General features: G+C 38.0%; 2 protein-coding genes across 2 annotated transcripts; both read left to right on the top strand.

Annotated features, from left to right (window-relative positions):
• Positions 1 to 776: 776 nt before the first annotated feature.
• LOC129272492 (dentin sialophosphoprotein-like) lies at positions 777 to 11,241 on the top strand. Its single transcript, XM_064107483.1, has 9 exons — positions 777 to 944; positions 4,709 to 4,899; positions 5,402 to 5,516; positions 6,919 to 6,947; positions 7,754 to 8,176; positions 8,880 to 9,086; positions 9,392 to 9,432; positions 9,839 to 10,111; positions 10,775 to 11,241. The coding sequence occupies exons 2-9, from the start codon at positions 4,717 to 4,719 to the stop codon at positions 10,827 to 10,829; spliced, it is 1,326 nt and encodes a 441-aa protein (XP_063963553.1). The 5' UTR covers positions 777 to 944; positions 4,709 to 4,716; the 3' UTR covers positions 10,830 to 11,241.
• Positions 11,037 to 23,965, top strand: LOC135156206 (serine-rich adhesin for platelets-like). Its single transcript, XM_064107891.1, has 7 exons — positions 11,037 to 11,057; positions 11,474 to 12,982; positions 13,543 to 13,822; positions 14,702 to 14,921; positions 15,855 to 16,058; positions 16,504 to 16,856; positions 19,972 to 23,965. Exons 1-7 carry the CDS (start codon positions 11,037 to 11,039, stop codon positions 20,409 to 20,411), a joined length of 3,027 nt encoding a protein of 1,008 aa, XP_063963961.1. The 3' UTR covers positions 20,412 to 23,965.
• Positions 23,966 to 27,938: the final 3,973 nt, after the last annotated feature.

Genomic DNA, 27,938 nt, shown 5'->3' with positions numbered 1-27,938 from the left:
TGCCATTTTTACCTCTGCCATTTTTACCTCTGCCATTTTTATCTCTGCCATTTTTACCTCTGCCATTTTTATCTCTGCCATTTTTACCTCTGCCATTTTTACACCGAGCCCATGAAGACACCCCCCCCCCAAAAAAAAGGGAGAAGAACAGAAAAGGAAAAGTACACGAAAAAGAAAAGATAATATTTTCTGAATTTCATGTTCAAATCTGACTTTTGTATTAAAGGACAAGTCCACCCCAACAAAAAGTTGATTTGAATAAAAAGAGAAAAATCCAACAAGCATATAACACTGAAAATTTCATCAAAATCGGATGTAACTATAAGAAAGTTATGACATTTTAAAGTTTTTAAATTCATTAGACGGCTTTAGTGGCTGCCCTGGGTAAATGAGAATTATTCTTCATTATTTTCTATACGTCTCTTTGATAGTATTCTCCTCTGTCAATTATACCCAGTTGTTGTGTGTCCGGACAGGTTGTGTGTCCGGACGATCAAATTTAGAAAGTCATTTGGAAAAATTTACAAGCCAAGTTTCATCAATTTTTAGTACAAAATGTTAGGAAATATTATAAAGAACAAAATAAAAAAAATGATTACAACTATTGAATTCATATTTTTAGTGTAATTCAAAGACAAAAAAGAAGGCTTCAAAAATATAAAGTGTCCGGACACCCGACCCCCCATCCTACAATGTTTTGTACGTTCTGTGAGCGGGACGACCATTCTGGACTCCGAATTTATACAGGGACGATGTGGTTCTTAAACGAATCTTTCAATGTGCATATGCTTAATTGGAAAATCTGACTCGATCATTCATGATCCAAGATCCAAATGCCGTGACGACTGATAGATTTAACTTTTACCATGTTTACGGCATTCACTTGAAATAATAATGGGATTGTCAAACTGCTTTTGATTGAAGATATTCATCGTAGTCCAAAGGTCAGTAAAGTCGGTCCAAGTTTTTGTAAGTTATTGTTACTTTTGTTAGGTCAAACACAAAAAATCTCCATTTTTTATTTCGATTTTTTTTCCATTTTTTTTCCAGATTTTTATTTTTGATTTTGTTATGTTTAACGTTAATTTTGGCAGAGACACATGCATGTATTTTAATGATAATAATATTAATAATACACTTCGTTTATAGTGCCTTTTCATCAGATACAAACAAAGCGCATTAAAGAAAGAAAGAAACAAATCTAAAACTGTGTAGCCGTAGGATGGGGGGTCGGGTGTCCGGACACTTTATATTTTTGAAGCCTTCTTTTTTGTCTTTGGATTACACTAAAAATATGAATTCAATAGTTGTAATCATCTTCTATTTTGTTCTCTATAATATTTCCTAACATTTTTTACTAAACATTTATGAAACTTCGCTTGTAAATTTTTCCAAATGACTTTCTAAAGCTGATCGTCCGGACACACAACAACTGGGTATAAGTATAACAGTTAATGTGACCTAGCCAGGAGGCTTCTACTAATCTAGAGAGTAAAAATCATTTACTAATGCACTCACACGTATTGCGAGGTTAGTAATTTAGTATACTAACCTCGCACCATGAACCGCGTTTGGCAGTGGATTCCTAACTAGTGGGTCGCACGTGCTAGGTTCCCACTTCTGCCAGAAAATGGCAGAAGTTCTGGTGTCCACAATACACGACTTCTATGGCTTGATTTTTCTGTGCGCGGTGGCATGTAATGAACCCTTGAGAGTTGAGTGCATGAAATCTATGAAACATAAGAATAATAACTAATGTTAGAGTCTACAAAGTTATGAACATTATATGGAAACCGTACAGAAAAATTAGAATAATAGGTAAGTTTTTAGACATTTCTTAAATGAGGAAAGTGTTGGGGAAGTCTGACTTTAGTGAAGGTGGCAAGGAGTTCCATGTTTTATAGGGGCAACGGTAGACAGCTGGCAGCCGTCTGTTTCGACGAGTTTTTTAACATTAAAAAAAAAAAAAAATTCTCCTCGTACACAGACGGCTCGCTATCATGCAAGCAACCATTAGGGGGTTAACAATGCAAAATCCCACCGATGGGGCTCATCGATTTTTGTCTCTATTTCATAAAAATATATAAAAAGAACTGGACCAAAATAAAGATAATTATTCCGTTTTGGCCTGAAACACACCAAACGGGGAAAAATAAACTTAAAAGGAGAAAAACACTGTGACTTACTTCGGCTGTCGCGCAACTTCACTTCTGTTTTATCCGAACTTAATACATAAACATATGGCCACTGAGTCCCTGTACAGATCAAGGTAGAACTTCAGTCTCTGTATTTGGTGAGTGGAGCCAACAGAGTTCAGCGGAACAACCAACATAACAGAGACCGAAGCTTTTGGTCTGCAACGGTAGACATGGTAGAAAAGGCCTAGGCCCAGTATCACCTATTTGTTTAGCAATACGAGATACAACAAGGGTATTACTTAGTGGCCGAATGTTGTATTTGAATGAGTGTGCAAAGAGAAGGTCAGCTATTATAGGTTGGGGCTTGATTGTTAACACATTTATAAGTTAGAGTTACATGTAAGGTCTTATGTTTGATACGATCATTAACATGGAGCCAGTGGAGATTATTTATAAGAGGAGAGACATGGTAAAACTTTGATTTACAGTGTATAGGCTTTGCTGCTTTATTTTGAAGGAGTTGAAGAGAGCTAAGGTCTTTAAGTGATATGCCATTGAGAAGTGAGTTACAATAATCTGAACGTGATAGGACTAGTGATCTTACAGCTGCATGACAGGAATCTTTATTAACAAACTTTCTAATTCTACTAATATTAAGTAAATGGAAATTAACTGATTTAGACAGATTAGACACATGTTCCAACATATTCATACATTTATCAAAAGTAGCACCCAGAATGTGAACAGACGGTGAAAATTTAATAGTAGTATGTTCATCAATCTTATAAAAAGCTGAACATCTTGTAGCTGCTGGTGATGCTTAGTAGATGCTGCAATCATGAATGCAGTCTTTTCTTTGTTCAGTTTCAGTTTTTTCCTTTGAAGTTTTGTAGTAGGCCTACTAGTAATAGTAATAAAAAAATAGAATAAAATTAACAAAATACAAAGTCCATTCCATGGCATGCATGATTCTGATTGATCGCACTAGGGTAGCCTGGAGGCTCCTAGAGAGTAAAAATCATTCTACTAACGTAGGCTTACTCTCCACAGAGCCAGGGACGGGATGCCATTGTTTGCTCTACACGTACCAACGAATTGGGCAACAATAATGTTGCTCCAAAATACTTGTTTTCTTTAGGGTTTTGAGCCCAAACTTATGTACATGGGCTACATTATTGTTTTGCAACTTTTGGCCAAAAATTGTTTGCTTTTGTATTACAATTACGCATAAATACATGAAAATATTAAAACTAGAGGAGCAAATACTCACAGTCTGTTATTGTCGCCATCTTTCTGTCTTTATTATCGTAGCCTAGCTACAAGATGCGTATAGAGGGCGACATTATCATGAGCAGTGCCAATTTAGATTTAAAAAAAAAAAAAACTTTGATCGGCCGTTAAATATCATGAATCGTACGATGCCTTTTTCAAGTCATACAATGCCGTATGGAGAAAGAAAACAAAAGAAACCTTGTTAAATAATGTTGAATTTAAACTCCTCCAACCAAACTCCCAAAGACCAATGAAATTCAGCTTTCTTTGAAAAATCTAAGGAAACAGTCCCATTGTACCCCCTGCTATCATTGAAAAAAAAAAGTACATGGCCATGGGGATGGTTTAAAATTATATCCAGGCAATCCAGCCCTAATTATGATGGAAAAGTGGAATACACAAAAATTTGGCTTTATTCTGTAGAATATCATTCAGAATGAAGCGATTATCCATAGACTTTGGTTTATTTAATCAGAACTCAGAAAAATAATAAAATTCTATGGCACTCTGAATGCCAGACTAGTCAAAGCTATTGGTTCGTTTACCACTAATGGGGCGTTGCAAGACACTTGCGATCAATTGCAAGTCTATTTTCGTTCCCGAAATGAAGCATATGCCGTGCAATTAATTGTAAACTTGCGATTGATTGCTAATCTGCTCCATGAAACAAGGAGTGTAATCTGATTTGCTATAGTTAAAAGTGATCAATCAGTTGTAAAATTGCAACAGAATATTTGCGATTGATATCAAATAATTTCTTGCAACACCCCCGAAGTATGCAGGGGTAAATATTCACCGCTGAATGATGCGCCGTGCAAAATAAAACAACAACAATGACATCATAATTGGTAAAAACCATTTGTGCGATCAGTGTTCTCTCACTCGCGTAGTCAAATGACTCAAGAGTCTCAACTCTTTTTTAAAAATAAACTTTGTTCTTTCATCTTTCTTCATCTTTCTCTCCCCTTTCCCCATTCTTTCGCTTTTCTCTATTTTTTTCACTTCTCAAATCACAGGACAAGGCAGTCACCCCACCTTTGTGTCCCAACATTTGAATATTCTGAGTCTGAGGAAAGCTCTGAAAAGGCTTGATTTCTTAGTTATGACAAGTGGCAAGGGTTCTCTACGGGAAATGTGAAACCGTGTACGGACACTTTGAGTTTCTTTTGCCATATTTCTAAATTAGATCTTATTCTAGCCCTCCAAGTATATGAATTTTGAGATGCAAGGTTTAAACAGCTTAGCATTAATATGTTGTCTAAATTTCATTTTTTGGGTCTTATTTTGTATTTTTTCAGCATCTATCATGGGAAAGAAGCGGATCCATCGTAAGCCTGTCGCTCTGACGTTTGCCGATACGAGTAACCAGCCTACGGAGCAGGATAGGGAAGGATGCTCTTCCTGGGATCCCACAGAGAGGGAAAGGAATCGAAGAGACGGCAGCAAAGAGACCTCTCACCGGAGGCAAGAGAATGGAGATGAAGATGAGGCAAGTAGATAAGGTTCTGTTTGATGCACTCAGGACATGAGCTAATGTCCATCAATGTGGCATGTTGCCTTTAAGCCATAGAAGTACAGTTCCATGAGATTAAAATCATTTTTTTTTGGCTCAAACTGGTAACCGTCATTGATTCTCTGTCCACTGTCATATTTTGAAGAAAAAAAAGAATGGATATAATGGATATAACAAGTCAAAATCAATGAAAAAATAATACCTGTAATTCTACAAAATAGTTGCAAATTTGCCTTTGTAGGTGATGATCTTCACTGTGTTGCCAACTTACGGTATGGGTTTTATTCAGGAACAGCACCAGATACTGTACTGGGATTGGTATCCAAATTTTCAGCACATTTTTTTTCCTTTCTCATCACATTCTATGTTTGATTGCTAGCTTTTAGGAAATAGAGAAACTGTCATGGGTCTCCTATAAAAGAGAGACATCGTTCCTCTATGGTTAGACATATAATTCCAATTTGTGATTTGTTTTTAGGTGGAGTGTATGGGCATGGTGAGTAGCAGTACCACCAGCACAGATAACCACCGGGTCAGCCGTCCAAGCAACAGAGAGCTGCTTCGAAGACAACAAGAAGAGGAAGAACAAAAAAGTGAGCTCATTGTTTTCATTCTTTACAAAGTTACCGAAAGTACGATGATGAAAGTTCATCTGTGTTGGTAGAAAATGAATTGAAAAATTCACTTTTGTTCTCAACACACTTGAAGATTTACAATGAAATTTTTGGCTATCCACTGCAGCATTATCAACAATGTGACCCGGGTCCTTAACACAGAGATTAGCAATAAATGGTATGCTTGATTTTGACAATTTATTGTTCATTGTAGTCAATGCAATCAATCGTACAAAAAATGTTCTACGATGATCGCTAAGCTTTGTGTTATGGGTCAAAGGATGGTGTTTCATAAAGCTGTTCGTAAGGGTACGCACAGCTTTGCGCACAACTGGATTGTGTTTGTGGGTGCTAAGTCTAGGGACGGCAGTGATTTTCGTTCACTGGGAAATGAAAGTGGAAAATCAGATTTGGTTCTTTATTTTTCATGTGAAAATTCATCAAATTTGCCTGTGTGAAACAAAATTCACGGTTTTTCTTTGTACATTTTCTATGTCAAAACAGAATTCCATTTTAGATCAAGTTTGAAATGCAATTACTGGTTTTAAGAAACAGAAAAGACAAAAAAAAATTAAAACAAAAAATCAGCTACAAAGCTGCATTAAACTTCTGCCATAAAAAAAAAATTCTGGCAAATCAACAAAAATTCTGGCGAACAAATTATGCCATTGACACTAACACAGAAAAAAAAACTATGGCAAAAACTTTGCCAGAGTTTTCTTTTATGCAACTGGCCCAGGGATATACATATATAATTTAGTCCAAGAAAGGGTCACGAGTCATGCGTTAAGTCATGCAGAATTTACGTTAACATTTTTTAAATGGCCCCCTGATCTAATGTGATATTATGATGAATAATTGGGGTCATAGACATTCAAAAGCTTGTAGAGTACCTCATCTTTATAGAAATTAGAGATCTGGCAGGAAATCATTCTTTGGTATCTGTGATGGTGTAAGAAAACTGGGTCAGGAATCAGAGTCATATCTTGGGCCCATTGCACAAAACTTTTTACCTGAAAAAACTCAGGTTGTTTTTACCGGAGTTTTTGCCCTGTGTTAAAGTCAATAGCAGAAATCAGACTAACCTTAGTTTTCAGTTTTTACCAGAGTTTTCTCAGGTAAAAAGTTTTATGCAACAGGCCCCTTGTGTTGTACACACTTGTTAGTAAATATTGATATGATATTTATAGGAATGTAAATATTTAGAGATGAGCTTAATATTAATACTGAAATTGTCCTTATGGGAATCAGTTGGAAACTATCAATCAAACAGTGTACCTGATGTACTGTGTATTTGTCAGATTTATTTACAGTATATGGCTATATACTTTCATCACATATATGTCTGACACTTTAATATTCTTTTTATTTCATATTGCAGTAAGAAAACAAGAGGAGGAAGAATTTCAGGTAAGCATTACAATACTGTCAATTAAAACACATTGGCCCTTATTCTGAACTTAATTTAAACTCTAGTCTGCAGTTTGGAATTAATAATGGGTAGCAAATTGTGACACTAATTTCTACCAGTACAGGTTTTATTTAATTTGTCAGGAATGATAACTGTCAAATATTTCTTCACCATTAAAGCAGTGAGGAAGAACTAGTGTAAGAAAGAACACAGTAAACATCATAAGAATCTTACAATTGTAAACAAATGTTGACATTTTCGGCTACCCATAATGTTAGCTCAGAGTTAGAACATGACCAGTTAATTAAACTAGATTTCAAAATGCAGGCCCTTAAATTATACCTTGAGATTCTAATGAGAAATAAGTTTAGACTGACCCGAGTTGCTGTCTTGGTCATATTTGAAAGTTTAATAAAGAAATTGTATTTTCAAGCCTTAATTTTTTAAGAGCTTTGTGTTTTCTCCTTAATTTTGCTATTCAATAACATTTGATGCTCAAATGTTCCTTATGTTTGGAGTAGAAGAAGATAAAAGTAATTGTAACAGACAAATATTAATATAAATATTTTATATAATGTAAATAAGAATAAAAGTAAAAATCTTGTTTTTGACTGAACATACTTGGCTGAAATAGAAACTCATTTGTAGGAATTTGTAATAATTTAAACATCTAATTGTGTAATTATCAAAACTTGACAGAATTTGTAGTTTCATGGGCTATACAATGACTGTATGTGAGAATTTGTGGAAAAACTTTTAGGATATATATTTAACATGTTATCATTTATCTCCCCTACTTCAACAGAGAGCCATTGAGCTTAGTCGCCAGGAGATGCAAGTCACATCGGTAACCAACTCAACCAGTGATGATATCCTCAGCAGTGGTGAAAGTGAGGGAGAGGACAGGGTACAGACCAACAACGGCATTGGAGGAGATAGTGACCAGAGCTCTTCAGGGCCCGAGGAAGTGGGGTTGGCCCTCCACGGCGAGGCGCAAGCCCAGACGAGCGGGAGACGCGACGCATCAAACGAAAACAATGATAGTGAAAGCAGCGATTCAGGGGAAAGCGACATCACTGATATCAGTAACAGGGAGAATGATGAGAGGGGCATGGCAGGGGAGGTTAGCGGCCGGGAGGTGGAAGATGTCGATGAGGTTGGAAATGGAGATGATGATAATGATGATTCATCTGTAGGCTCTTCCATCTTGTTGCAGTCGGACGATGAGGTGAGATGTTATCAATTTTGTTTTCTTGAACTGGGTATTGATTGTTTAGTTTTGTTAGACCTGGGGACCATTTCATAAAGATTTTTTAATAATAAATGCACAACATCTATAACAAATCTACTATCAGCCAATCAGATTGAAGGATTTCAGTGGCTTTAAACTGTTCATGCAAATTTGTTATTATTACAAGTTCTATAAAACTGGCCCAATACAAGGTGCCAATTTCTCAACTGTCCTTGTTAGATTCAGTTCAGTTAGAACCCCACCGCATAAAAGTTCCTTTAATGGTATCTTGACCGAGCAAAGTTAACTATCAATCATGGTGATAACAATACTCAGCAGCCTAGCAGAATCAAGAATTCAAAGGAAGTTGTATTTAGAAGGCATTTATACCTTAATAGTAACTTTTATGCCATTTGTCAGTTTTTTGCTTATTTCCAACAAAAGGATTACAGCCTCTAATGAATACCATGAATTTTGTCATGGTTCTGCTTCTAGCAGAAATATAAGTGTTAGTATTCCTATAAGTTAAAAGCTTAGTGAATTCTGTGATAACTTAAATGATAGTCATCAACTCATTTATGAATTACATTTTGATAAATCCTTGAGTTGAATTTCCCATCATCAAGTGCTAAAAATCTCAGATTGTTGATGTCGTTGATCCATGTGACCATTAATTTTGTATAACTGAATTTTCTGACAGGAGATAACGGCTGGGCAGCCACCCCACTCATCTAGCAGTCGCCCCACCCAATCCAGTGAGAAGGCCATTGCTAAGGTCTGCCCTCTGGAGGATCCAAACACAGTATCGCAGGATGGAAGCATCGATATCTTTGACGTGATGGAAGACCAGGACCCGCTCTCTCAAGAACTGTTTGTGGATAGTCAGAGATCCTACAAGGGGTATGAGGTAAGAAACTGGTCACTCCCTCTTGTTCTAATTCCATTTGATCTATTCCCATTTGGTCATGTTTCCATTTGGTATGCTCATTTAACCATCTATAAGAAGTAAAGATATCCTACCAAAGATATGATGTAAGGTATCTGCAACTGCTACATAGTCTAATTTCAATTTGGTATAATTTCCATTGGTATATGTCTGTTAAAGCTAATTATGCCCACAAACTCACACACCATTGTCCACTTTTTCCTGTTGTTAGTTGATTTCATGACCTTTCATCATTTCTCCATCATATATTTTTCTTTTCCCAACAGCATCAGCCTGAATCTACACACAGTCAAGAGGAAGATAGAGGGTAAGTCATGATGGCAGACATGATTTTGGTGAGGGCGGGTTAGACAGGGGAAGTTGGGTGATTTTTGTCTCACCTGCATAGCAGAGTGAGACTATAGGCGCCGCTTTTCCGACAGCGGCGTCAACATCAAATCTCAGTTTTTGAAATGACAGCATAAATTAGAAAGTGTATGGACCTAGTTCATGAAACTTGGATATTAGGTCAATCGAGCATTCAGCTTAGAACGGGGAGGGGTACAAGCATGTTGTTATCTGTTTAAAAACCACCCATGTTGGAGTTTGTAAAATTAATTCACTCCTTTTTTGGAGTTATGTAAACATCAGTCAAAAAGACATTGATTGCAAACACTAATATAAATTTCATGAATAGACACCACGTAGAGGATATTTCATGTGATTTTATGTAGTGGCAGTTCCAACATGGAGTCAAGGCGGACCAGGCTGAGTTTGCGGAAGAGGAAACGAAACGGCGAAGATGGATCTGAACCCAGGACCAACAGCAACAAGACCAAAGCCCCAAGGCTTGCCCAGGAATCAGACTCAGACCTGTCAGAGGTCGATTTGGAAGTCAGGGTTGACGACGATGAGTCCAGCAGCGCACCACCCTCGCAAGATGCAGGTTTCATTGATTTCCCTGATAGGTTCCAAGGCAATGCTGGGGTACCGCTTGTCGATAAGAGGTAAGACAGAAACATTCACAACTCTGGTCTAAAGTTGTGGGTTATATATGGATACCAAAATGTGATACAAATCTCTCACAGTTCAGGTTCAGTTAATCAGCTCATTTGTCAAATTGTCTGGGAATAATATCTGATTTAGTTTGCACCATCAAAGCATGAGGAAATATACAGTAGACATAAGAAACGTGTCCTGTAAACAAAGTTTTGACACTTTCCGATTCCCATAATTTTAGCTCAGAGTCAGTCCCTGGCCTCATTTAAATTTAACTTCAGAATATGGGCCATTACATTTACTTTGAAAACTGTTCAACGTTTTTTGGAAACGGGTAATTTTGGTTAACCATCAGAGAAAAAAAAAGGCTCCATGGTAGGATAATTTATCATTATATATCATGTTACAAGTCGTAACACACTGGTATCATTATTCACAAGTTTACTTGCACAACTGGATATCTTTTTCTGAAGCAAATCCATTTTTATTAGCATTTAAAGTAGTACAGCATGTCTCACAGGCACTCCGAACACTTACAAGCTTTTCTGAGCTTTATTTTATCATATCTGAACTAGGTGTTAAATGCAATCTCCCTTTCACTAACCTATATAACCTTTTTTCTCCCTTTTCCCTTTTCTCCATTTGTGGTGGTTCTTCCTTCTGCTGTATAGAAAGGTAAGTTATTTGCCAAAAAAATTATTTACAAAAAAAGTGATGTTTATATAATATTGGATAGCTCAGAATGGAATACCAGAAATATTCCAATATTTTATATTATATTGGCCCTAACGAGTGGACTATTTCTGGTATTTCATGAAATAAAGCCATCCAATATAATTATTATCATCTATCCCACCCCCCCCCCCCCAAAAAAAAAGAGGGAACGATGTGACTTAACAAATCAAAATAAAACCACAACACCATCTCAAAGGGATGACTGTCCCTTTGGACACAGTATTATGGTGGTCATTTTTTCGTCACACCTTTGAATATTCTATTTTATTATTTTAGATACTAGGTTTTTTCATGCACCTGCTGTGTGATATTTGTTTTCTTTTATTTGATAACATTTTATGCTGCATTACAACAGCAACATCAATAAATTAAAATTGATACATTGTATGTTACTTATCAGAAGCAGAAAGGCGGTTCTATGAAACATGTGTGTCTATCCCCCGAAATGTGGGATCTTCCTTAAATTGATTTAAGAACATCTCACCTTTCATATGAGGTAGAAAGCAAAGATGAATCATGACATTATTTTAGGAAGGTCACACATAAAGGAAGTCGGATTTACACGTCTCATGGCATAGACTCATTTTATAAGTACACATGCATTGTAAACAAACTTCTTGGTTTTTTTTCCACAGCCTAATTACAAGAGTCCATTCCTGAGACCAGCTGGAGTCCGACCAAACGCTTATACCGCTGTGATCCTGCGACTGTTCTACCAGTATAAGGTCCGTCTCCTGAAGGCACAAGCTAAACAGAAACACAGGGTGGAAATGGGAAAGCCTGTTGTAGTCGGACCAAACGTCAAGGACACAATCGTCCATAAGAAGCGTGGCCAGAAAGTCTTCCAGTGGCACTTGTCATCCGAGGAGGAGGATGCAGGCAACAGCCAGGAAAATAATCCTGAAGCGGCCAACCAGGCAAATCTGGTAAAGCCTTTGAGAAATGAGCTTGGGCACCTAAACAAAGTCTTTCAGAATAACACTAGTGTGAATACAGTGAGAGTAGTGCCTGGAAATCAACAGGCAGAAGCTAGGCCTGCAGGATTTAAGCCAAAGGTGGAGTGGACAAGGTCAAACAGTGGGTCTTCGGGTGTCCAGAACAATGTCAGGACTGCAGGATCAGTTAGTTTGAAAACCACTGATGAAGTATCAAGTTCAAGAACTCTTGTCATTAAGGTTTCTCCTGTACAGAAGAAATCAACTGCAGAGTGGCTAAGTAAATCTGATATGACTGGAAAGAGAGAGGCAAGGAGAAGATTATCAGGTTCAGATGATAGTGATGCCGATGTAGAGGTGGTTCCAGGAAACACGACACCCAGGACTCCTTTGACTGCAACAGTGTCACCAAGAAGGTGCACCCCAACAGAATCTCAGTCCAGCAGTTCCTTAAGGTCTCCGGTATTTGGTGGGAAGTCCAGTAGGGGGCTTGTGAGACCGTCCAGTGGTGCCCCAAGGCAGGTTGGGCATTGCTCACCTCGAACTGTGCAGACTAATAGGGACAAAATGGAAAGCCCTCAGCCATCGTCCCCACGGCTCAGGGTAGACAATGATGCAAGGACGCATGCAGCCATTGTTGCAGAGAGTGCTTCAGGGGTATCTTCGACAGTGCCTGATAATAGTGCAAGACATTCAATGTCCAGAGTTGACAATCATCGCGAAGCAACTGCCTCTGTAATGCCTACCTTAAGGACAGGTGCGGATTCTGTAGCTGATCAATCAAGATCTTGTCCAACGTCCACAAACCAAGCTGAGAGGGGTGGCAACAGTGATGCAGTTTCTGCATCCTCAAAACTTGCTTCCAGCTCACTTTATGGACCAGCTCATAGCTTTGAGGAAGAAAGACTAGAGCATTACAAAGCAAAGCGATTAAGGGATTCACATCCAGAGGAAAACGGCATTGGTGATGTGGGCAGTAGCAATGTGAATAGGCTTGATGAATCAAACAATGCTGAAAGTGATGGTGAAGAAACTGATGCACAAGAAAACAATTCTAGTCTTGAACAGAATCAAATGAATGGTGCTGTGGAAAATAGCGAAAGGGAACGTTTAACTCCAAGAATAGATGACACCGGAGGTGGAAACGACTCAAGGGAGGAGGAGGATGAGCATCATGAGGAACAACCTGAGCACGTTTCAGAAGTACAGGCAAGTACTTTCTGTTAACATGTGATATATTTTTTGTAGCGTTTTGCTGATGAAGACATTGAGAGCAATGAATTCTTTCTCTTCATAATTTCTACATCATTCTTTATCTTATTTATCTTATCAATTTATTCTTATTCCAGGAATATGGGATTGAAGTAAGTTTTGTATTCTTCACCCATGTAAGGAAATAGCCAATCACTTCATTTTCTTGCCATGTAATTTTATGTTGTATCATCTTAAATTCATCTCACCTTATACTACGGCCTCATGATGATGTATCTAAAGGGGATGTTGCACCTGAATGGTTTAGCCAGTTTTGCCAATGTATATAAGTTATGGCAAGCCATTTTCTTAATTCCAGAATTGCCGTTTGTTATGAACTCGAATGATTCTGTTTATGAAGTATTTGAATTCTTGATATTTTGTGTTGATAACAAATTCCAATTCTCCATATGAAGAAATTAGATAAAGGAGAAAATGGCTGGCCACAGAAACAGTTACACGTTGGCATACTCTATTACATGTGGCTAATTTTGTTAGATGCCATTGTCTATTGCCAGAACTCCAATGAAGCAGCTGTTAGCCTTGGTTCAAATTCCCCCATACCCGACATGGATGCCAACATCCTTGATGAAGGAGGTGGCCAGAGCGACGAAGACCTCGGTGAGGGCGTTGGACCAGCTGGACAAGATGAAGAAAACAGACAGGATGACGATGTCGTCCAGGATGGTGATGAGGTTGAAGCAGAAGGTGTGCAGTGTCCTCTCTGTGGGGTCACCTTTGCCATGACGGTTATAGAGGTCCACGCAGCAGAATGCAATGGACCGGTGGAGAATGCAGGTATGTAATGCATGCAAACCGATGCGTCCGAAGACTGTGGATGGAGGCATTGTGTGTTTGGGTTGTCGGATCTTAAGTCTGTCCAACTTCCATTCTTGCGATAACAAAAGAACCAGATGATGGATGAAGTTAAGTCTTGGTCCAAGTGTGGATATCAGAGTGCATTGATCTGATGGGATTTGGGGTCATGAGGTCAATGTCACCAAGGAAATTTTATTGAACTTTTAGAAACTAGTTGTGTGATATCTTCTAGATCTGGCAATGGCAGAGACATAAATTTTGACTGCATGCTGTTAAGAATCCTTTGTCAAAATCCATGTTGATTTATCAATCATTGTGCAAATACAGATGAGCTTTCATTGACCTGAGGATTATTTCATGTTGGTGATTTCACTGAATGCTGTTATATGCTACTGAAATTCTTACATTTGAGTAGCTCAGAACATATAATTCAGTGAAAACCGACTATTTGAATTATGACATACTTCTTGATTTATCATATCAATACCTGATGGATTTAGTTTGTTTGCTCTATCCATCAGATTGGATGATTTCCACCAGCACTGGTGCAAAAGAGTCTCTCTCTCTTCTGTAGCACGTTATTAGCAGTTGCTCATACAAATTTGGCAGTTTTGGGGAGAGGTTATTGTCATTATATGACATTTTGAGGAGGGGAAACTATTGATAAAAACATTCCACTTTTATAATGCATTAATCGTGACAAGGTACGAGTTCTCAGTGATTACAGGTCTATTATCAACCCTGACATCAGATTCTGGTAAGACCAGTACATGGTGAAGCCCAATCTCCACTCCCTGGGGAGCATTCCATTGGTGGGAAACACTATTTAATGCTGTAATATGAAATCTCTGATATTAGAACCAGCAAGGCCAGAGCCAGTCAGAAGACCTAGACCATTACCTGCTCCCAGGCCTTCCAGTCCACGCGACCGAATAGTGGCCAAGATGGAGATGCTGGATAGGACATCATCGGAGGACGAGGGGGACAACGAGGGAGACAACGAAGGTGACAACGATGACGTGATTGTCTCTGGAGAAGCTCAGGAGGCTCCCAGACCAGTGAGGAAACAAAATGTCAGGTAAGTGGATGGATGGTGGAAATGTTTGAAATATATATGATCATCTGAAATTGCCATGCTGTTTTCAGGAGAAAGCTAAGGGCTGGTTTCATGAAAGTATATAAGTCTAGGTTCATGTGCAGGGTTATCATTACTGGGTTGTTAAAATTTTGTATGTGGCTAACTGCTTATATCTGTTTACAGTTCCATAAGAGGATCAATTCATCATTTCAAAAGAAACCTTTTTAAATTCACTTTCGTTTGGGAGCATAGTGGTGTAGTGGCTCTGACTCTCGCCTTGTGATCAAAGGATTGTGTTTGAGTCCCCCTGCAAGCCTAGTTTTCTTTAGCAAGGTGTCCATCCACATGACTCCATACCACTTTCCACCCTGATGTTAAATGGCTATCCGGTAGGATACAAAAGCCTATGAAGTATGCCTGTTAGTACTAGCGTTTTAAAATTATCTTTGGAGTGCTCAGTAGGGAATGGAAAAAGTGCACACATTGGCATTAAAGTCGGGTTTAACTTAAACTCAGGTTTAAAGTTGTGGTTAAAGTATGGATAGCCAATTGTTACAGAAATCACTAACAGTAGAGATATCATATTTCAGCTCATTTGGCTCTCATATCATTCATAATTGTCTAGGAAGTTTAAATAGATAATTGTCTTCACCATCAATGAATCAGGAAAGAGCACAGTAAACATAAGAAACATACAACTTAATATAAATTTTGACACTTTTGGCTTCCCATAATTTTAGCTCAGAGTTAGACAATGGTCTTAGTTAAACCTGACTTAAGAATACGGGCCATTGTGTGCAGGGTTGTGTGCAGGCAAGTCAGGATCTGATGACTAGAGTAATGTTATATCAGTAAAGCACTTAGAAATGTCTTTCCAATGTATTAGATACCGATTAATAGTAAAATATTACTATCATTATTTTCCCTTTACAGAAAACGCACATTCCCAAGCTCTGAAAATACAAGCGATAGCCCTACTTCCAGTGTGGGAAGTATGAGCCATTTTGATAATGTAGTCATGGATATGGTACGCCGAAACGAGATTACAGTCACCGGTCCTGGCCCCTCCTCGTCATCTTCAAGGCAACCAAATCGCAACCATCCATCATCCAAAAGGGCCAAGTTGCAATCTAAAACGTGAGGATTAATTGTGTAAATTTGTGTCAAAAGTTTATGTAAAAATTTAGAGTACCAGCATTGGTAAATTTTTTTTATTCATTTGTTTTCAGTCTTGCCTTTAATCAATATCATCATGCATAACAATCATCATCTTCTTACCTAGCTCTGTTTTCCAAACCATCATGCCATCATCATCATGATCATCATCCTCATCACTACTACCACCACCACCACCACCATCATCATCATCACCATTATTTTCATCATCATCCTCATCGTCATCACTACCATCATCATCAGCATCATCATTATTTTGCGCATTACAAATCCCATCTATTATTATCATCAATGCCACCACCACCACCCCCGCTACCACCACCATTATCTTAATCTTTATATTCAAGTGGTAAGCATGGTTTGATGACTATATCTTTTTGACATTCATTCCCTCTATTCATCACAGTACCTCCAGCCATACCACAGAGAGTGATGACGACGACTCGGACCCTGGAGAAGTTGAGAAGTGCTTCATCTGCAGCAAGTTTGTCCTAAAGGCCCACTACCGAACACACGTTCAGAATGAACTGGACTCCATGGAAGCATCCAACAACTCCCTGGTCGAATCCTCCAGTACCCCGTCCAGAAACACCAGACAGTCTGCTGCCCTCGACGAAAACGCTAGTGATGCAGTCCCCAGTGCGGTAAGCACCTCAACGTCATCAACCAGAAGGCAGACGTCATCTACCACCACGGAATCATCAACGGCAGGGTTGTCCCTTTCCAGGAGGGGAAACGCTGCTGTACAAGGAACCAGAGGTGCGTTAGAAGGAGAAGATGCAGAGAGGCGGACTTAAAGAGATCCTTAGTCAGGGGGGATAACCGACACCTAATGGTTAGATTAATTCTGGTGTTCAAGTTGTCTTGTGTTTGCATGTTGACTGTTGTCTGTTCCATGCATGTCTATCACAAAAGAACACCTTGTCCCCAAGTCACAATTGTCCTGAAATGGTAATTGAAACAAAGGCCTATGAAGATTTTATGGGCACTGTTTCATTGAGTTTGGTCAGGTAATGCAATCTTGCCTGACTAGATGGCTGAATTCACACTTGTTGTCTTTAGATTGAGATCATGTTTTATTTTAAATACCCCCCAGTTTCAAATCATTTGAACAAATTTTTATTATAAACCATACCATCAAGCAAAAATATGGAATGCAGTGACAAAAGCTTGTGTTGACTACTGGGCTTTTCTCAATTTAAAGGGGAATCCAACCCAAGTGGAAAGATGTTTTAATCCGCTTGAGACTGAACCTGCTTATACAGTGCGTCCCAGAAAAAAGGAAACTGGGATTCCCACATCTTATTTCTTCATAGGCAAATTAATTATGATATTTCATTTACATCATCATACAATTCAATTATTTGTCTACATTTTGATACCTAATATGTCCCAAACACTCCCCGCATTAATGAGCAAGACGAGTTGGAAATTTTAATGTCAAAATCAGTTTGCGCAGAAAAATTGGACAAGATTATTGCGTTATACAACAACCGTGCTAAAACAACGATTGGTTCATTAGCATTTCTTTTGTATTTTTTGTTAAGTTTTCTCACTGATCCCTGAAATGAGAGTGGGTTCAGAATAACACGTGAGTTTCTGTGCAAATCGTTTCCGATAGGCCTCAATATTTATTGTTTGTATTCTGTTCTGCGTGAATGACCTAAGCTGTTGGTCTCAAATTAAAGATGAGATTCCACTCTTACCATAAGTATCAAATTCATAGTAAAAACATGTTTAATAACTGTGAAATTTATATCTGAAAACGGGTTTCCTTTTTTGTGGGACGCACTGTATATGTAGTCTTAATGATGAAATCATCAGTCTCCAATGAGTTAATAAAAGGAAGAAGAAGAAGAAAATTCAGAGAAGTGAATAGGTGTACTAATGAACATGATTGGAGAAATAGGAAGGATGTTTTGAACCTATTGGGATTTCAAATTGGCCATATTAGTAATGCCATTGTGATGCAGGGTAGGAGCAACCATTCCACTTGTTTCAATTGAAAAATGAATGAAATGTATTTTTTTCCAAATGTGATACTCAGAATTAGGCCGCCTCATAATTACACTTTCATGAGGACATGTAACAATAACATTATGCCATACATGTTATATCACAATTTTGGCTCAGAGAGAAAAGGGGTTTAGGAGAAAACCAAAAAATCCTGGTTATGTACGCGACAAATGGGAGAATTTTCCTTTTCCACTTGTCACAATCTACTTGTCAAGTTGCCAATGTGAGGCTTAAATTGTCTGGGCGATCTCATTTCGTGATACATAAAAAGTTTTTTATTCATTGTCACATTTTGCTTCAAATCTTCTCCTTTCTGTTTCTCCTAATTTTCTCCTTCCTGCTTTTTTGTTTTACTGAGGTTTGATTCCCCTTTAAGCATGCAACATGAAATCTTCATTATCTGTGATTTCAAACCCAACATTTAAAAGCCACTGCATTTGATTTGGACTGTTCATTCCCTTGTTCTTTGTATGTGATTATAGTGTTCTCGTCTTGATTTCCGTCTATTTCGATTTCCTGCTATTTGGCATGGTTTATGCATGACATTTGGGCATGTTTATGGGCCTTTTTGTAGGTTTATTTCCAATTCGTCTAATGCCAAATCATCCAATTGCCAACTCCACTATCATTCAGTCTACCATCAGTTTGTCCACTATCCACATGGTCTAATTGCCAATTCGTCCTCTCACCATTTAGTCTAATAACCAGTTGGTCCAATAGCCATTTAGTCCATATACCATTTTGTCTAAGTGTTAATTGTGCAAAATGAATGAAAAAGGAATGGATATTAGACCAACTGGTTATGAGATGAAATGGTTATAGACAAAATGATGATTATTTTGACCAAATGGTTATTGGACCAAATGGTTGTTAGACGAAATCTTGATGGCGGAATGGCATTAGACTAAATGAAAGTAGACCATGTGGCGAGTAGACGAGCTGGCAGTGGACGAAATTGGCAATTTACCCTTTTTTATGGTGTACATTTGTGTCTGGCTTTGTGTCACCATGTTTTTATTGTTTGGTGATCTCCATTTTTGTGTGCAAATGCCATTAACTGGGCATGACTCCATGTCTTTTTCCTTTTTTTGTTAATTATGCCAATTTGGCCATAGTTTAAAATACCTTGATTTTTAAACTTCATTTGTTATATTTAGGAAAGAAATTATTGATTTAATTTCATTTGTATTTTAAAAGAATCACGACAGATTTAAAGATGTCTTAAAACCTGGGGGAAATATTATACTTGATAAAAGGCCTGGGTGCCAGCGAAGTATTGTTAAAGGTTTTGATGATTAGTAGTTAATGGATAATTGGTATGAGTGATCAGAAATACCTCGCATTCTGTCAATTCAAATTCAATGAAAATAGAATAAGTGTTGCTATTCCACACCTGTTATCCGGTGAGTTACAAGCAAAAGAATGCAAATGATGTCATACATGTATCAACTGTCACAGTCTCGGGTCATTTCAGCCATTAGATATCATGTTTTTTATTATTTTGAGTAATATAGCAGATAGACCCCTTCTCAGATACACCATTCCCAGCATTATTTATTTCAGTCAGCATTTGACCTCTTATTTACTAAAGATTACTGATCAGGGAAACAATTGCAAGGGGGGTAGGGCCGTAGGGGCGATTTCACCCCCCAACTTCTCAAAAGAACACAGGAAAAAAAAAAAAAAAAAAAAGTCCCCATTCAATGCAATGTTAAAGTTTATTACATGTTGGAGATTTAGGGATTAGAATGTGAGAAGGAGCTGATTCTCTTGCCTATGATGACGGTCTCTACTTCGTTCATCGTTCTCAGATTCATGTTTGAATATGATTCAATTTTATTTATTTGTTCCATTCTAGCTAAAAATGCATTGAATATTAATGGTAGAGAGGCAACGTCAACGTCACACCTGAGAGCGGAGAGAACTACAGTCCTTTCTTCTGATGAGGAAAGCGGTCCCAACTCACCTAGCGCCCTCGATGACTTCCTTGTGGACTCTGACGATGACGACGACGATGATGATGATGATGACGAGGACATTGATGGTGACGACAGGGTCCTGCGACCGGGAGTTCCCTTCAGTGATTCCCCCATCAAAGCCTTCAAAAGCTTGAAGCAGAACCCACCTTGCTTGATCGATTTCAAGAATCAGTTCAATACCTCAGGAGGGGAAAAGACTCCAAGGAAGTTCACCGGTGGGGGGAAGGGGGGTAAAGGATCGGGGCGGGGTAGGGGGAGGGGTAAGGGCAAGTGGAAGTCCGGTAAGCGGTGGGGAAAGGGTGGGAAGTCAAGAAAATGAAAGGGAAATGAAGTTCTAGGGGCTGTGTTACAAAGAGAACTTTAATGAGACTTGAAGTCATGTCTAAGTGCTAGTTAAGGGAGCCAGTCATAGAGCAAGTTTTGTGAGACTTAAGAAAAGTTGTTTTTTAAGTGCTAGTTAAGTGGGACTAAAGGGCATGCTTAAGTTCCAATGTGATACACCATATGAGGAATATGATCACCTCACTTTGTGTTTAAACAGAAGAATTCAACCAATTATTCAGGATACCAAAATCCTTGGGTCAAACGGAGCTTTCACTTAAACAAAACCTGCCATAAAATTCAGTATTGGTATATGGTTGCATTTACAAGACATATTTGACCTGTGAAAAGGGCTTAATTTTCTTGTAATTCCGTTACCATGGGTACATACCACAGTAGAATGGAAAAAATTAAAAAGATTGTTGGAGTGGAACAGTTCAGAGGCCTGTGTCATAAAGACTTACAATTATGGTAACTTTGGCATTATTGTAATTACCATGGAAACATTAATTGTGAGTGAGCCCTTTTACCATAGTAGTTGCAATCATAGCAAAGTTACCATAGTAATTCTCTGATACAGGACCCCAGGTGTTATCGAAAAGAATATTTTTCTGGCATTAAAGTGATAAGAATTAAAGCTAGACACAGAACAGTGAAAAGTAGGAAGTTCAAAATAAAGCCAAACTTTGAACTTGGGTAATGAGTAGTGGAAGTGGTTATGGACACAGTTATAATGAATGGATAAAAATGTGCACAAAAAAATGTGTTTCCGTACGTTGTTGCTATGAAGCAAATTATATGTTTTTTCATGTTTATTTTTCACACACATTCCACCGTTATTTTGATATCACTTGCTTCTGAAAAATGAACTTACATTACAGTTGCATGCAAATATAATTTCAACTCCTTGCATTTTGAACATAATTCCATAGCCTGCTCTTTTGTGCGAAGATAGCAATTTTTGATGGATAAATTATAATGAATTATAGGTACAAAAAATATATATACTTTTGCTCTGGTATTGAATGATCACATTACAGTACACATTGCACTTTGTAACAGCTGGAATACCTGAATTTACTAGTATTTGTTGCCTGGTTAAACACCAGATTTTCTTTTGGGCATTTCTTAGGTGAAAAGCCTTGTAAAGTATGAATGATAAGTTTGAGGTCATTTTGGAAAGTAATGAATATTCAAGAGCTTACCTTACCTTGTGTCTTATGAGATGAGAAAGAATTTGATATGGTAATTGCTATTATGAATTACTTATTTCATTTTTACTTTTAGCTCTGTCTTTCTTTGTTCTGTCTGTCTTACTTTCTTTCACTTTATAGACTCCTTTCTCTCTCTCTCTCACTGAGTCTTCCCTTTTCTTTCCCCCCACCCTCCCTCTTTCATTCTTTTTTCTTCCCCTCTTATATTGTTTTTGCTTTTCCTTTTGTTTCATTATTTTTTCTTCCCCTTTCTCTCTGTTCCCTTTTCTGACATTCTTTTCTTCCCCTCTCTCTTTTTCTCTCTCTCTATCTTCCCTTTTTTTTCTTTCCCTATCTCACTATCCTCTATTTCTATCTTGTATTATTTTATTGGTCCCCCTTTCCATTTTTCAATCTACCCCACCCCTTTCTCTCTCCCTTTGCCCTTCTCTAACTCTTGAATGTTCTTATTCTATCCCACATAATATATGCCAAACTGAATGTGTATCTCATATGTACTTTAATGAATCAACTCATTGCCAGAAACCGTAACAATGGACATGTTTGTTGTGAGTTTTACAGTTAAGTACCAACAGGTGGATTTACACACACACAAAAAAGCAAGTATTGCAAATTGTAATTACTAATGACCAAACAGGAAAACCGACATCATTTTAAAGATATCCTCATCTACCAGGAGATAACATGATTTGTGCATACTACTAATTTTGTTTGCTGACAATCAAATCATCTTGTTAAAATAATATTACAAAAATGTCAGTTGGAGTAACTTCTACTCTTTGCTTAAAAATAAGGATGGGGGGAGGGTAATATACACGAAGTGGTTCATTGCGCAGGAGTTAAAGAATGAAAAAGAATTGATGTGTAAAACAGCCATTCCCTACTCCCCCCTTGTTCTTTTTCAGATCGGGATGAATATATTATGGTGCATGCACTCTTCAACTTACTGGTATACTGTATACAGACATGAAACTATTTTGATATTTACAATGTACCTTAACACAGACTGTATATACAGATTTGAGCCTGAAGAAAAGATAAATTTATACGGACTTATAAGAGAAATTGACATTAAATTGCTTTCTTTCCTTGCTTTGTGCAAGTGACATTTGTAAGTTGCTTCTGCAGTTAGAATGTACACCCAATCCATGGTGTAAGTGTAAACAACTCTGGATTGGTGTATACCATTTCATTCTGCTCTATATACTGCAAAATTGCTGGTGTTAACTTTACACCAATGTGGTATCTAGGAAAACACCAGAGAAGTAACACAACCAGTTTAGAATCAAACCAATGTTTATAACACTGACTGGTGTTTAAGTATCTGGTGTTAGTCCAAAGCCAAACTGGCAGGGGTTGTAATGAGTCACTAAATTTTGAGTCGAGTCCAGTCATTTAACGGTTCAGGTTGAGTCGAGTCACTGTACAAATGCCAACTGAAGGAGTCGTGGAATACTGCTCGAGCCTCCTACCAGTGATTGAGTCATTTGATTACAACCTTGCAAACTGGTGTCTTTCATCACTTCTTTGGCGTTTCCTAGATATTTAAAGGTCAAGTCCACCCCAGGAAAATGCTGACTTGAATAAATAGAGAAAAATCAAACTAGCATAGTGCTGAAAATTTCATCAAAATTGGATGTAAAATATGAAAGCTATGACATTTTAAAGTTTCGCTTAGTTTTCACAAAACAGTGATATGCACAACTAGGTGAGTCAGTCGATGATGTCCATCACTCAATATTTCTTTTGTTTTTTATTGTTTGAATTATACAATATTTCATTTTTTATAGATTTGACAATAAGGACCAACTTGACTGAACCATATGGGTTTAAACAATGCTAATTCCACATGTTCATGGATGAATTAATTGTTGTATCACTTGACAATGAGGAGAAAATAAGAATATTTCATATAATAAAATACAAAAGAAATAGTGAGTGGATGACGTCATAGTCTCCTCATTTGCATACCAGCCAGGACGTGCATATAACTGTTTTGTGAAATTAAGCGAAACTTTAAAACGTCATAACTTTCTTATTTTACATCCGATTTTGATGTAATTTTCAGTGTTAAGCTTGTTGGATTTTTCTCTTTTTCTTCAAATCAACTTTTTGTTGGGGTTGACTTGTCCTTTAAATAACACGAGTTTTGCAGTGTGGAAATTCATGAAGAAGAAGAGATTATATGATGTGCCTGTACTTGTTTATCTCTGTAAAAGATTTTGTTTTGTTTTGTTTTTTTTGTCGGAGAGAAGAGATTTTCATATGCTGAAAGATATTCAGATATGTCATGACAAATTTGTGTCAGATGTTCACTAAATTTGAATTATTCAAGATACCTCTTTAACTGTTAGTAATGTAATGTGTTTCGTGCTATGGGTATTTGCCTTGCTAGTAAAGGAGTTGACCTTCAAAGTTCCTTGTACATGAAAGGAGAAAAGAGAGAGGACAATAATGGACAGAGAGAGAGGGGAAGAGAAGGGGGGGGGGGGTATGCAGACAGAAAGCGAAAGTAGAACACAGAAGGAAAAAATGGAAAGGACAAGAAGAAGAAGGAGAACATGATGAGTAGAAATAAAAGAAAGATAGGCAAAGAGGAAGCATACAAAGGAGACTTCATCTCGTGGAGATACAATTTCTTGCAACGTTAATGTTGGACAAAGATTGAAAACGATCAGTTTGTTATATTTGTATTTTGCTGAAGAGAACAAAATTACGGTCCTGAAATGATATTTTACCATAGTCATTTGACTGGAAGCTTTGAATTTTTCATTACTTCTTTTTCCTAAAAGTTTGATCAGGTCATTTTTAACCAGACTCCTTTTGTGACAGCTTTCGGCTGTGTAAGATTGCAAATATTTTCACGCTCAATTATTCGTTGGACACGAGAAAATGACCCTTCAACATTTCTAAAAGTACTTAATTATTTCCACCCAAGTAGTTTTATACTTTCTAGGCTTGCATGTAATATTTTACATTTGCTAATCGTTCAGTGAGTTTTGGTTTATTCTTTTGATAAAATCTTATTTTATGTATCGCCGGTCGTCTGCCTTTTCTTCACGATGTTATTTCAGGCGATATGAAGCGATATTGTGAAGTAATGATCGGCTAGTGTGCAGACGACATTGAATACCCGTCGAACCCGTCTGCAATCACATTCGATTGATCGGTTCTATCTATAGCCGATCAAAATCGATATATCGGTCACATCATTTCGAAAGTGACAAAATCACTTGATACGGGAGAGTATGGTGGGTGAGGGTGGATGTGTGTGTGTCGGGGGGGGGGCACTTACATTAACGAGTGGATACCATGCGCGACCAAAAAAAAACACGTAAAAAGGATGTATTTTTCAAGATAGGGCACGTTACGTACGTAACGTAATAAGGGTGTCAAAAATACTAAAATAATGAAAAAAATGTATCTATTTCGCTAGGAAAGTTACGTGTTTAGGGTCAAATTTGCATTTGCGAGGGTATAAAGTAAAATGTTTTATAAAGGATGGACTTTTCGCCCCAACAGTAAAAACAAATCAAACTGTCTAACCTCTTCCCCCCCCCCTCTCTCTCTCTCTCTACCTTCACCCCTCGACCCTCCCATGTATCTCCCCCCTCTTTCTCCCCTTCTCTCTTCTCTCTAGATCTATTATACCCACTTACAGTTTCGTTCAACTTCATTCATTTCCCCCTCTCCTCGAAACTGTCATAATAGGAACCGCGCCTCAATGATTACACAATGCGGTTAAATGAAATGAAATAAATTTGTAGCGTGTCATAGAAGACAAAAGTTTTAATACATAATAACTGAAGCGGATCCACGCAAGTATAAACTGATGGTACGTTCGCACCAACGAACCTACTATGCTATTCGCAATGACTTAGTATTGTTGATCGGTCTTGAATCCGTTTCGTTGTGTCTTATTGCAGGAAAGATAGAAGTAAGTGATTTTTTTAAAGTGGAGCTAAATATAAAAAAAAATCTACGAACGAGATAGGCATATTTAAAAGTTTCGGTAAATTAATCATCTAAAAACGTTTCATAGCCTGAAAGTCTTTGCAAACTTCCTATAATTTATCATAGATTTTGTTTTCTTCAAAACTTTAGCTCAAACAAATCACTGACCCCCCGGACAATCAATTCCATCCGGTCATTTCAGCAATCGAGATGATGGACAGCAATCGAATTTGAATTCCAAGCCACTGGTTTGAAATCTTATCGATCGTAAAATATGGTGTCCTGAAATGAGACATTCGTAACGAATAAACAAAATCCTTAACCTGTCTAAAAGCTCAATTTCGCTAATTGATTGGCCATCGACGACAAGAAAGGGCGTATGTGACATTGATCATTTTTGACAGACGATTTCTAATTTGGGACCAGAGTATATATTCATGGGCTTGTAAGTCCTCGCAGTGAACTTGTAGAAAGGGCATTGGCCGTAATGGGGGATCGAGTCGAGGCGAACATTTAGCATTGGATGAGAGGAATGGAATATTGTTTCTTGGAGCGAAAATCGAAAAGTGCTGAAGGACCTCCGCCGGGGAAGATGGATGGATCGTGGTTACCGAGAAATCGGTAGGGGTGGGGATGGGGGTAGGGGTGGAGTGGTGTGGGCAGTGGAAGGAGTAGGAGGGGGTGGATGAGGCGGAGGAGAAATATAGAGAACGGGAGGTCAGAGGGGAGGGGAGTCTGCTTCTGATATGAAGTGAAATTTCTCATGATAATGACGTAATCAGAAAGTGCGCAATTAAAAAGTTATAGTAAACCTTGTCAACCATTTTCTATTCATCTTTTTGCTTAATGAAATGTTTCCCAAATCTAAGGTAGATGTGAACCCATTCAAAACTTTCTTTTGCTTCTTTCTTTTTTTCTCTTTCTCGTTCTCCATGCCTGATCGCCTGTCTCCATCTCTCTCTATATATATCTATATCTCACAGTCTCTACACTCTTAAAATGTTGGGCAACATACTGTCCACACAAATATTTATCCAACTCTGGCTATAGTTTTCAACCAATACTATGTAGTTTTCACCAAAAGCATACATTATTGGTTTAAAACTACCCAGGATTGGAAAAAAAAGTTTAAACCTATTGTTGTGTGAACAGTATTTCGCCCAACATTTTTAAGAGTGTATTTAATCTATCTATCTCCCCTTTTCTCTTCAATGCTAACTCATGGTTTGTTAATCTTTCAGACTAACCACAGGAATTGTAATTCAAAACCAGCAGTTAAACCACAAGATAAATTATCAAGACACAGTCACAGTCACTATTCTATTAAAAATACTACTTTATAATGCTTTGTATTGATAAACCCGAAGAACGATGTGTAAGTTCTTACTTACACAAGTGCCCCTCCCCCTTTGAAGGTCACAGCAAATATTTTTAATGGGAATATGTCGTTCATACACAAGTGAGGACCTTTTTCTCTTTTTTTATTGTCAAATTTTCCTCGGAAAACATGCCCCCCTCCCTGGAAAATCCTTGATCCACCCCTGAAGTGAAACAACAGCTTGACTTGTAAACCTGTGGAACATAAAGAGTCTTTTTAATCGAAAATAATTATGTGCCTACATACTAATCACATCTTGAGGACGGAGACAGGCAAGACTTTAATCTTATATAGGAAAATGTCTTTTAGTCAACTTCTTCTGGTGAAAAAGACTCAAGTCGTATCATTTGTATAAACAACGCCCGGGGGGGGGGGGCGCAACATGCCCAATAGGCCTATCTTACATCGGGGCGAGTGTTTGAAATGCACCCCTTTAGATTTATGACGATAGCTTTGGGCTTCTTTATAGTTGCTAAACAGGGTTAATTAGTATCAAGAGTTCCCTCTTTTTACATTTGTCTTATCGCGACCCTATTGAAAATGTTACCAGGGGCATTCCGCCCGATTGCCACCCTCCATTAAATGCGCCCCTGGAAACTATATACGACACTGGACTGATACTGATGATGCAGTTAGAAAGTTAAATTAAGGCGATCAGAGGCTACAAGGTTCTGCTCGCCCGCGTAATCGAGCGAGTTGGTAAGATTATTTTCGCGGTCATTGGTCCGACTGGGAGTCGCTCGGTTTCCGCCCCCTTGGGCTACGGCGTACGAACATTACCCGATGGGTCGTATCGAGTAACGCCTCGGCGGGCAAGACTAACTCCTTCTTAAGCTTCACGTCTGTAGAAGGTCCTGTCACACCTTATTAGGGTATTTTAGCATCCACTCCGCAGACGCTTTCGGCAACGTTCAGAATCTATGGAAAATGCCCGTCAAATTACAATGGACAGATTAGAGGTCATTATCGAAATTCGGTG

The sequence above is a fragment of the Lytechinus pictus genome, chromosome 12, assembly GCF_037042905.1.
Source record: "Lytechinus pictus isolate F3 Inbred chromosome 12, Lp3.0, whole genome shotgun sequence".
Classification (NCBI taxonomy): domain Eukaryota; kingdom Metazoa; phylum Echinodermata; class Echinoidea; order Temnopleuroida; family Toxopneustidae; genus Lytechinus; species Lytechinus pictus.
The sequence above is the reverse complement of the archived record's forward strand: the minus strand, read 5'-3'. Positions and strand labels throughout refer to the sequence as shown.

Bases quoted from the DNA above. Each gene is read 5' to 3' on its own strand.
- LOC129272492 (XM_064107483.1), top strand. From the start codon at position 4,717: ATGGGAAAGAAGCGGATCCATCGTAAGCCTGTCGCTCTGACGTTTGCC. The intron at 5,517-6,918 runs GTGAGCTCATTG...TTCATATTGCAG, and splicing joins AGAAGAGGAAGAACAAAAAA to TAAGAAAACAAGAGGAGGAA. The intron at 10,112-10,774 runs GTAAGACAGAAA...TCTGCTGTATAG, and splicing joins GTACCGCTTGTCGATAAGAG to AAAGGTAAGTTATTTGCCAA.
- LOC135156206 (XM_064107891.1), top strand. From the start codon at position 11,037: ATGACTGTCCCTTTGGACACA. The intron at 12,983-13,542 runs GCAAGTACTTTC...GTCTATTGCCAG, and splicing joins AGCACGTTTCAGAAGTACAG to AACTCCAATGAAGCAGCTGT. The intron at 16,059-16,503 runs GTGAGGATTAAT...TATTCATCACAG, and splicing joins GCCAAGTTGCAATCTAAAAC to TACCTCCAGCCATACCACAG.